This window comes from Halyomorpha halys, unplaced genomic scaffold (genome assembly GCF_000696795.3).
Source record: "Halyomorpha halys isolate HHAL.00 unplaced genomic scaffold, Hhal_1.1 Scaffold1240.1, whole genome shotgun sequence".
NCBI lineage: Eukaryota > Metazoa > Arthropoda > Insecta > Hemiptera > Pentatomidae > Halyomorpha > Halyomorpha halys.
The window spans coordinates 342,568-354,271 of record NW_027108774.1 but is presented as its reverse complement, the minus strand read 5'-3'; the positions used below and the strand labels follow the sequence as shown (position 1 = coordinate 354,271).

General features: G+C 32.6%; 2 protein-coding genes across 2 annotated transcripts in view; both read left to right on the top strand.

The window, feature by feature from the left end:
- The first annotated feature begins 236 nt into the window (after positions 1–236).
- On the top strand, positions 237–6,806 carry LOC106688945 (UDP-glycosyltransferase UGT5). The gene is made up of 6 exons (XM_067047104.1): positions 237–513; positions 2,857–3,260; positions 3,345–3,536; positions 4,213–4,441; positions 5,061–5,280; positions 6,203–6,806. Exons 1-6 carry the CDS (start codon positions 282–284, stop codon positions 6,471–6,473), a joined length of 1,548 nt encoding a protein of 515 aa, XP_066903205.1. The 5' UTR covers positions 237–281; the 3' UTR covers positions 6,474–6,806.
- Positions 6,807–8,720: 1,914 nt separating this feature from the next.
- The window catches only part of LOC106688938 (uncharacterized), an 18,851-nt gene continuing 15,867 nt past the window's right edge, over positions 8,721–11,704 (top strand). Inside the window, exons 1-4 of the mRNA XM_024360516.2 lie at positions 8,721–8,780; positions 10,163–10,403; positions 10,939–11,348; positions 11,423–11,614. Of these exons, the coding sequence (XP_024216284.2) occupies positions 10,169–10,403; positions 10,939–11,348; positions 11,423–11,614 (837 nt within the window). The 5' untranslated portion in view covers positions 8,721–8,780; positions 10,163–10,168. The remainder of the gene's footprint in view (positions 8,781–10,162; positions 10,404–10,938; positions 11,349–11,422; positions 11,615–11,704) is intronic.

Genomic DNA, 11,704 nt, shown 5'->3' with positions numbered 1-11,704 from the left:
TTATTCAGTCTATCCATTCTGTACAAATATTGAATTAAAATATAATTGCGCATTTGATCTCAAAATTGTTAGAAAAATTATAATCGTTGGTGTTTTGTTCTCCACAACTTTTAATTTTTGTCACCTACATTTGAAAACGCTTAATTATTGTTAATTAACCATTTAAGGTCAACAATAGGCAACAAACTTTGGCTTTAGAAGCATCTAAAACGGGTTTATTTATATTGAACCAAATATTTAATTATAAAGATTTGTGATTTTTGTAATTTCAGGCCGTCAAAATGAAAGGTGCTATCTGTGTCTTAATATTATCCATTGTGAACTATTGCTATGGATTCAACATACTGGTGATGATGCCTTTACCCTTGTATAGTCACACCAAATCTTACATGCCTCTATTTATTGAATTAGCGAAGAGAGGACACAATGTAACAATGGTCAGTCCATTTCCATTAAAAGAACCTGTTCCGAATTTCAATGAAGTTGTCATAGAGAACAGTATGGAAGCAAAGAGTTAGTACATATTTTTACCTGCACCTTTGTAATATTAAGAAATTATATTATATCAATTATTGAAATCAGTAACTTGTTTTAATAAAAAAGTTATTTTAATGGTTAACTTTAATTATAAGAAAAAGTAATTCCAGCCTGGAACAGGGTTGCCACTTGCCTCATGGTCCGTCACGAGTCCCGTCAGCTCCCCTTTGTTTTTACTTTTACGGCGTACGATGAGGGCTTGCAGCTTCACTGATGTTTCTAGCTATCACCTCGTTGGAATCCTGCTAGCTCTGGTGGTTTCATTTCTTCTTCCTTGCTGTACTCAATCAGGTGGTGGTGAACAAGATGTTCGATGGCCACTACTGTGTGAGAGAAGGCTGTTAGGAGATAATGTCTGTTGGGTCTACTTCCTTCTCCGACTTAGTAGTTGCACTTCCATGAATGAGAGAAAGAGAGAGTGTGTGTGTATGTGTAAGAGAGAGAGAGAAAGTATGTAGATTTAAATTTTGTCAAAGATAAATAATTTTTTTAGAAACATAAACAATTTTATGCTCCCTTTTCATTATTTTTTAATATTTCTCCTATATTTGTCCCCAGTCCAACTTCGTCTCGTTCATTATCGCAGGCAGAGCACACATTCAGGATGTGCAGTACTGTTAAAGGTATCCCACAAGATATTGTCCTATCCTGAGGGTCATTGCCACATTTTCTTTTCATACTAATTTAAGGTTTCTTCGACCAGAAAATATAAATTGCCGTGTACGGGGCTTCGGGGTTTCTAAGCCCGATTAGGGGTTCCCCGAACAGGTATTATATTGAAATTTATTCATCTATTAATGTATTTATATTATGTATCTGTATTTATATTATGTATTTATATTATATATTTACATTATATATTTATATTATGTATCTCTATCAGTTCCTGATGGGAACCGACTGAAAAGGGATGCGCTATATTTAATTCAACCCCTAGATACCATCCGGACCCCAAGCCGTGGTATGCTAGATATGAATATCATAATTAATGATTGGAGTTCCTTTCCAACGGTATCGTGTTCACCAATTTACTATGCTATATATATGAGGTGGCATGCAGGGATTATTAATTATAAAGTAAAGTCTTTGTTACATCTTTTATATTTACAATTATATATACATTATTAAGAATACTATTATGAGAGAGCAAGGTAAACTTATATCCTTATACTTTAATTATAAGAGAATGAATTGAGAAGTACCAGTTGAGATATTTAATATTTATACTGACTCTATGTTATTAATTCGACTACTGCCATTCTAATTGCATCAGAAAAGGTCTTACTTGTTTCGGAACATCGGTCGGCTTGGTGGTTGTCGCGGAAGAGCGTCCATAAGGCCTCCCGACTGCCGCTGATCTCCCAGACTGTCTTCCTCTGTCAGACTGTTCTCTTCTCTCAGTTTCCCTCAAACTCTCCCAGCCTGTCCTTCCGTCAGACTTCCTACCAGACTCTGTCCACCCGACTGTGTCCTTTCCTCTGACTGTGTCCAAAACCCTTTTTCCTGCCCTTTTGTTAATTTTCTCCCCTCTCCTTCTGACTCCTCCTTCTTTTGATTTCTGTCCTTTGATTGGTTCCTCTATTATCAGAGGGGGTGAGAAGGTCCAATGACCTTCGACGAAAGTCGGTCTTTTTCCTACCTTTCATCTTTAAAAGTTTCTTATTTGAAGAAAGCCGGCTTCTGGCGGCTTATTGTATTTTTCCCGAGGTTTTTAGAGAGGCCCCGTGTGAGATAAGGGGTGTTTATTTGTTATCAATTACGGCGGCTATTTCTCTGTACTTTCTAATATCTAAACTGGCCACGTGCAAGATAAGGGCTGTTTGTTTGTTTAACTCTGCCTGCACGGTCAACCGTTCCCAGAGGGTGCATACCCTCTGTTATCTATATATCTTTGTACATTTCTGTAGATCTGTGCCGACGGATTTTTGCCTAGGTCCGGCGGTGTCTTTGGCATCCCGACAAAAGAAATTATTTTAAGTTAAAAAACTCCAGCTGGTGCCTCTCATACATATCAAAATAGTTCTATAATTCTAAGTTAATTGCCCCTTTAATTAACTCAAATTCTTCAAGTGCCTTCTCTCTGACTCAAGAAACTATTACTTCGGTAAATACAACAGTGCTACACCGTCATTGATAGTTTTTTGTCATGGCATCAGCATCCCTTAGGTACCACAGTGACCAAGTAGCCACAAAAATTGAACTTTATATCCAGCACAATCCAATGTTTGTAGAGTTTATTTCAGACAAACGAACTATTAAACTATGTATTTAGATTTATTTATACTGTATTAGTCATTTACACTTTTTTTTTTTTTAAAGGAGATGAAAAGATGGACATAAGAGATAAGGATGGAGTATTTTTTAAAATTTTCGGTCCAAAGCTTTTTTGTAAACTTATGCTAGATGAAATATTCGAAATTGAAGGCTTAAAAGCATTTTTGAAAGACACAGATTCCAAGTTTGATATGGTTATTACTGAAACATTTTTTTGTCAGGATCCATTTATTGCCCTAGGGCATAAATATGGTGCTATTCAAGTATCTGTTCAAACAATAAGCTTGTTCATGGCTTTAGCTCACGTTACTGGAAACCCACATAATCCAGCTTATGTACCCGCAGCCGTCTTTCCATCATCGCATCACATGAATTTTTTGGAAAGATCAGGAAGTGTATTTGTTAACATTCTGGATTATCTTATATCTCATGCATTGTGGATATATATGGTACTCTTCTTTTAGTAATTATCAGCTTTATTCGGTATTGTTTATTGTTATTTATATTAATAATTTACTTTTTATCTTTTGCAGGACTATTACATGAGAAGTCATTTTGCACCATACCCTGGATTTGAAAATTTACCGCCTATAAAAGACATGTTTAAGAATGTTTCTCTTATTTTAATTGATAACCATATGGTCTCAACTTACCCACGTCCATATCTTCCAAATATAGTAGAGATTGGTGGATTAACGATTAAAGGAGGGGAAAAGCTCAATGAAGTAATTTTTTTTAATATATCACATATAAATAATAAGTAAATGTATTATTTAAATGAATATAATTACAATATACTCAGATGAACATGAGTGAGAAGCCATGGGGTACAAGAGACAATTTTATGAATAACATTTTTCTGTTGTTGGCCTGAGCCAATTTTACCAAATCAAATAAAAACTTAAATATATTAAAACTTTACTAACTAATCGATTTGAAATCAGAAGAAAAACTGAAATATCAGATCATACTTAGGCATGTCTATCAATATTTTAACTATTTTCAGCTCGATATTGACGGCAGGACGCACAATTTCGGGTTGAACTGACTGTTTTGAATTGGATAGGGAATCCGTCGCCACTGTTGAAACGTCAATTATCTGCTGTATTTCCCCCAACTTCAGATCGAGTGCCTAATAACCCACTTTAGAAACATTATTTATTTTATTTTTATTTATATCTATCAATAAATAAAAATAAAATTGATAGATATTACAATCTGCCACACCGTAAATAAGTGATTCATGCTAAAATGAAATAAAATAAGAATGAAAAAATATAGAAACATGAAGATAAAGAAAATGAACATAATCAAACTATGATTTCAGAACTAAAAACACCTTGGTACGTGGTAGAAAAAATTAAATTTATAGTTTGTTAGTAATTCATTTAAATGTTTCAGGACTGGGAAAAATATCTGAATGAATCTGTAGATGGAGTGATATATTTCAGCTGGGGTTCTCTTTACAAAACAGAATATATGAGGCCTCATGAACTCACTGCTTTCATGTCAGCATTTGGAAAACTAAAACAAAGAGTACTTATGAAAGTTGATGATGACAATGTCAGTCTGCGGGGGAAACCCGATAATGTAAGACTGGCAACATGGGTACCCCAAGCTAGTATACTAGGTAATTTTTCGTTATCTATATACATTTAAAATATGTGTTTTATGCAAAAGTTTAATCATTAAACACTCAGATTGGGCTTATGAACTATTTTATTCCAAAAACACGACATAATCTGGTGGATATACTCTTTATCCTTGTGTATGAACACCAAGAACCTTCCACCCAAGCTGCTCAAGCCAAACTACTTGTTTGGAAATATGCCTATGAGGTTCAAGGAACAATTCCACATTGTTCCGCGGATCGCGAAATGGAAGATGAAATACTTAGGAAGATGTGTTATAAGGTTTTTTCATATTTATTTATTTTAAAATACAGAAAATGTATGCCTTATGTCTATTTCTTAATTTGCTTTGATATAATTTTTTTTTTTATAATTTGAACTTTTGAATATAATTTAATATAATGAACGATTTTAAATATACACAAGTTATATTTAAGAGTATAAATATATTTAGAGTAAATAATTACTCATTACTTACATCATGCTTACATACCAGTAGCTTATATTTATCAACATTCGGAGGCTATTCTTGAAAAACAAATTGTAATTATAATATACAAAAAGTTAAAAATACTTTTACACATTTATTATTTAGTGTTTTTTAAAATTATTTTTCAGGTCATCCCAACCTCCGTGCTTTTGTTAGTCATGGTGGACTTCACGGAGTTTTAGAAGCAACTTATCATGGCGTGCCAATGATAGGAACTCCTCTTTTTGCTGATCAAAACAGCAATATTAAATTTTGTGAAGAGGCTGGCTATTGCATATCTATAGATCTCAGTACAGTAACTGAAGAAATCCTCTCAGATGCTATTAACAGGATACTGACAAATCCGTCGTAAGTTGTACAAACTTCCTATGTATAGTAAATTCTAAAAAAAAAAAGCTTTATTTTCTTATCAAAAATATCGAGCTGGTGACTTCGAAAATTCCCTAATTTTTTATCTGGCTTTCTGAGATTATATAAAACATTATGTAACAGAACATAGAGCTCTAATCACTTTTCTTAGACCAAAATTCTTAGAGAGCAAGGGAAACATGTTTAGCTGCCGACCTTATATGGAATGCCCAAGTTTCCAAACACTGTAACAGAACAAATTTAAATTCAAAAGTCAATTATACAGCTTTTATCATCGACTGAGCTAGTAAAACAAGCGAAATACAAAGTTATAAATAATGTTCTCAAACCCACTCGACCTACAAAAAACTTTTCGTATATGATAATTATATAGTTAAAGAGGATCTGGAATATTATGAAAATATTATAATATAAATCTTATCGATATTGATTTCGGAGTGAACTAAAGAGCAACCAACCATGAAAATACACATTTTTCATCCTCTTTTACACTCTGGAACCAAATAAAAAGTTTGAAGAAGAGAGCTTTTTGGTGTGTCCAAATAATCTTTTATCACGATTTTTTTTTCTTTGTGATAGTATATTTGGTGTTAAATCCATAAATGGGCTAGGGAGAGATCAAAAACTGTGTAGCAGAGGTAAAAAGTGTTGTGATTAATAATTTATAACTTAATAACTATCAGTCATCAGTTTTATTCATACTAATAATAATTATTTTTTATTTACTAATTTTCTATTTATCAATTCAAAAAACTGAGTATGGTTATATATGGTTACAGGAGATATTCTACCTGCAATGTTTTATTTGTGTTTGTAAATTTTTTCATGAGAAACTATGAGTTTAGTTATAAATATTCTAATTACGTCATGAAGTACTGAAAGAACATATATCTTTTTACAGGTACAGAGAAAATGCTCTTCTAAGAAGTCAAATCATGAAAGACAAACCCTTGAGCGTCATGGACAATGCTGTCTACTGGGTGGAGTATGTATTCCGGCACAAAGGAGCTCCTCACCTGAGGTCTGCGGCAGTAGAACTGTCGTGGTATCAATACCTTCTTCTTGATGTGATAGTAGTTTGGGGGGCTGTGTTTGTTGTGGTGATAGTATTGTTAAGGAAGATTATTAGATCTGTATGTAAAGCTAGAAGATCAAAAAGTAAAAAAGAATGAACAAATTATATGAATTTCCTGAATAGTATTTACATTTTTTTTATTACATTTTTGAATAGTATTTGCAGTTTATTATTTGACTGTACAGAAGTTTTTATCCATTTTCTATCTATTCCTATTCATTTATTCCAATTTTTCTATTCCTTTATGTTTGTTTATTATTCTCCACAGTTACACATTTTAAAAGAAAAATTCCAACTATTCCTCCCTGATTTACGTGACTATATTGTACTAGTAACTTTGTGTGTATTTATATTAAAAACATCTATTGTATTAAAAATTACTGAGTTTTATAAAAAATAAAAAAAAGGAAATAAAAAAAACATTTTTGTATCTCTTTTTAATTTTTCTTCTTCACATTATTGTCTCTATGATAATTTTATTATATCTTCGGTAATTTCATTCTTTTGATATGTTTTATTTTTATATTCTTGTCTAATTATTTATTATACACCAAAAAATTTCTCAATCATATTTATTATTTAATTTTATATTGTTTTAGTGATTTCTTATTTTTACCATTATAATGGCTAATTATAATTTTATGTTTTTGTATTTATAATACCTTTTTCCTACCGTTTAGTGGTCGTGCAAACAATATTTAACTTGAAGAAAAAATATAACTGGGAAATTAGAGTTATGTCGACCATTGAATAGTAATAGTAATTATAATGATAGAGAGAGAATGGAAAGTCGAAAAAACATTTCTCCCAAAGCGCCTTAACTGAATATTGTTGTTGTACGATCCTCTTAGAAAGAATTCTGCCTTTATAGGATTGATTATTGTTGTTGATGCGTTGAAGAAACCTATAATTTTTGTAAAAACCAAGTTGTGTACTCCAAATCTACACCTAAATTGTATTTTGTAGAAAGAACTCAATGCAAAATATGATAGTAAGCAACTTTATAAGTCTTATTTGTCCCTTCAACGTACAAAAAATAATAACTTTCCGAATTTTTCAAAAATTGGGTTGTAGGACCAAATTGCAAAAGAACCCTAGCAATAGGAATATACCCAACTGTCTTCCAAACTGAAATAGACGCAATAGAAATAGTGGCATTAGAAAACATTAAAAAAAATCCAAAAGAAAACAAGATTTATATAATATCAGACAGCCAGGCTGCTTTAAAGGCAATAATGTCCTATACTATAAAATCAGGGCTAGTCTGGAATTGCCTAGAGAGACTAAAGGAATTAGCCAGAGGCAATAAACTGACCTTGATGTGGACCCCAGGGGACATGAGGGGATTGAAGGAAACGAGATGGTAGATACCCTAGCTAGGAAGGGATCAGAAATTATGCTAATTGGCCCTGAGCCATATTGCAACATGTCTAGAAGTGCAATCAGGAATGTGGTTAACTCCTGGGGGGAAAAAAAGAGAAGGAAACATACTGGACGCTGAAACCAGGTATGAAACAATTCAAGCTCTTCATTAAAATATCAGAGGAAAAGGTAAAATTTTACCTTAACCTTACTAGAAATGAACTGAGGACGATAACAGGATTCCTCACGGACGACTGCCCCTTAAAATATCATCTTAAGAAGATGAGGCTGGTGGAGGATTCTACCTGTCGTCAATGTATGGAAGACGAAGAAAAGGCACAGCTCATTCTGTGTGAATGTGAAGCCCTTGTCTTCCGAAGATTACAGTATTTGGGACAGGACAGAATGGAACATTTCTAGAACAAACCCAAAAGAATTATTGAGCTTCACAGGAAGCTGGGATATCTATCTATCCGATAGATCGTGGAAGAGGGGTAACTCACAAAAGATCCAACTGGGCCGAAGTGAGGAAGGGATTCCCGACCCTCAGTGTAATAATAATCAAGTGACTGGTCTCGTAGCTCCTTTCCTTTTCTGATTTTTATTTATTTATTTTTTTTTTTGCTTTTCTTTTTTACTTCAAATTCAAGTTTCACATTTGACAACCTCCTCGTTACAATTCAAATTAGAATATTGCATCAGAAGACACTCTTATTACGAGGTCAAACTATTTGCCACCCTGATTTGAGTCAATTGTCAATATATTCTTTGTATTAAAACATTAATTCTAAACTTTTTTATTTTACATCCCGTTGAAAAAGGATACTACCTAATATGAACAATAAAATAAAAGCAATATGGCATTTACCAGTTGTAATCAAAAAAATAAAGTCTCATTACTTTTCAAAAAAATATTTTTATTATTTACATGTTATGATTAGTGAAGATAACATTTCCTGATAGGTTATCTCGTTAGACTGAGAACACACTAGCCAGTGTGATTATGCATGATTGGTGAGGTTTACAGTGCGTTACTGTGCAGGTAAGCTCATGACAGTTTGATATAAACAATGAAGGGATTTTTATTTTAGTTTTATAATTTTTTTTTTTGCAATAAATACTATAGATTTATTATTTATTATTAATATTATAACTATTGTATATCTAATTTTCAAAATTGAGGTTGAATTTATATCTGTGAATATGTCGTTCTTTAACAATATTCTGACTAAGAGCTTTTACTGATCTATAAAAAGAAACCCGGGATTATTTAGATTGCAGTTAAACTGTACCTACACTCACAACATTATAACCTACCAGTACATTTTAAAAGAACTCTAGGTATAGCCAAGGATGCTCATATCTTCCTTTCTCACTGCCGTTCAGGCCGATGACGTATAATCTCTCCATAAAGAAAGTTTATTTCCCTCTTTATTTATTATTTAAAAAGTGAAACTTGTTTACCGATGTTCTACAACTCTAGAAAAAAATAATTATATAGCAGTAAATTGATTTTGTGACGCAAGATGAAACGAAAGTGGTTACTGATGAGTGGGGGACGACGTTGGTCGATAGAAAGATAATTTTTACACTGTAATAGGAGGATATTCCAGTAGCTCAAGAATCTCAGCTGTCTCGGTCCGATTGAGTGAGCTCCTGTTAAAAAAAGTTTGCTGCTAGAATTGACTCAGGAAACGGCTGTTCTATTCTAATTACTATTATCCTGGAACTAATAATTCCTGCCTTAAGCTGTAAGAGAGGACACAATTATGATGACGAATAAAACAATGGGAATGAAGTAGAGCAATAATCGGTCTTTCATGGGGCATAATCGATTGTTATCCACTTTGTTGCTGCTTCTTTCAGCAGAATCTTTCACTGGCCGAGTGTACCACCCCACCAACAAATGTAATCCTGACGTCTATAACACCTTCCAACACCTTTCCTTTTTTCCTTTTCACCACTAAATATATTCATCATCCTGGTTTTCATGAGTATCATTGAATTCCTATTGGGTACCTTTTTCAAGCCATATTTTATTTAAATTTTTTTATTGAATTCATCTCAACCACTCCAAACTAATGTTTTATACAAGCTATTCACAAAATCTTGAAGGTAGTGTCGATTATAACTATAAAAAAACTTCATAGCATGGAAGCAATCATGCTGTACAATCCCCTCCAACTCAATCCCTTGCTATTTTTTGCAGTCTGATAAAAATATTGGAATTGGGCCTATGTTTCCGAATGAATTAACAATCACTGCAAAGGCATTACATAATATAATTTATAAAAAACGTGAAGTTTTTGAACTTTAAGAAAGTATAAACTATAAAAAACATGAACAGCTTCTATCTGAATTAATCTGATTGATACTAGCGATGAGAAAAAATATTATTAAGATCTGTCCTTTTCGTGTTTTCAGGTCAAAATGAAAGGTGCAATCTGTGTCATATTATTCTCCATTTTGAACTTCTGCCATGGATTCAACATACTGGTGATGATGCCTTTCCCATTGTACAGTCACACCAAATCTTACTTGCCACTATTTATCGAATTAGCAAAGAGAGGACATAATGTAACAATGGTCAGCCCATATCCATTAAAAGATCCTGTTCCAAATTTCAATGAAGTTGTCATAGAGGACAGTATGAAAAAAATGATGAGTTAGTATATATTTCACTTATAATATTGAAATGCTATGCTTATGAATTAATTCAATGGGTGACTTTACTGTAAAAAAAAAAAAAAAAGTAATATCCATGGTCAATCAGTGTGATTTTTATTCATATTTACTTCACTTATTACTACACAAAATTTTGGACAGGAGAAATGATTCCATTCTATGGAACTTTATTTCAAAGGTGCAGCGGCAGGCCTATCATTGGGGAAGCAATTAGAGAGTGAGAGATATATTATGCAATTGAACAACCAACAAATTTATTTAGTTTAACTTTTTTAATTAATAATTATATTGCTTACTAGCTTGAATAGCGGCACATCAGACGAAAAAAGTTTTGATTTTATCTATAATTTAACATCTTCCAACTATAGTATTGTAGACTTTGGTTACTTTCTTTACTGAGACCATCCTACAGATTCTCCTAAAGTTATTAGACTTATTATAAATTAACTCAATATATCAATAAATCAACAGTTCAATCTATAGAATACCTTAAACACAAAATATTTTTTTTTTAGATGATGAGAATAATAAGATGGATGTAAGAGATATGGATGGAGTTTTGTTAAGATTGACCGGTCCGAGGATGTTTTGTAAGCTTATGCTTGATGGTGTATTTGGAACAGATGGCTTAAAAGAATTTTTGAAAGATACAGATTCCAAATTTGATATGGTCATTACTGAAACTTTCTTTTGCCAAGACCCATTTGTAGCTCTAGGGCACAAATATGGTGCTGCTCAAGTTTCTGTTCAAACAATAAGCTTATTCATGGGTGCAGCTAGGGTTACTGGAAACCCACACAATCCAGCTTATGTACCCTCAGCTGCCTTTCCATCATCGCATCACATGAATTTTTGGGAAAGATCAAAAAGTACATTTGGTAACCTTATGGATTATTTTTTATCTCATGCATTATGGATATATTTGGTACATTCCTTTCTATAACTATTATTACCTGCACTTTCTCATTTATGCCAATAACCTATTTTTTATCATTTCAGGACTATTATATGAGGAGTCATTTAGCACCATACCCTGGATTTGAAAATTTGCCATCTTTGACAGATATGTTTAAGAATATTTCTCTTGTTCTACTTGATAATCATATGGCAATAAGTTACCCTCGTCCATATCTTCCAAATGTAGTGGAGATTGGTGGATTAACAATTAAAGGAGGGGATAAGCTCGATGAAGTAATTTTTTTTAATATATCACATATAAATAATAAGTAAATGTATTATTTAAATGAATATAATTACAATATACTCAGATGAACATGAGTG

What these genes read in the sequence shown, in the direction of transcription:
- LOC106688945 (XM_067047104.1), top strand. Translation starts at nt 282, where the DNA reads ATGAAAGGTGCTATCTGTGTCTTAATATTATCCATTGTGAACTATTGC. An exon ending in GAGGGGAAAAGCTCAATGAA is followed by an intron (nt 3,537 to 4,212) that starts GTAATTTTTTTT and finishes TAAATGTTTCAG; the next exon opens with GACTGGGAAAAATATCTGAA. An exon ending in ACCCCAAGCTAGTATACTAG is followed by an intron (nt 4,442 to 5,060) that starts GTAATTTTTCGT and finishes ATTATTTTTCAG; the next exon opens with GTCATCCCAACCTCCGTGCT.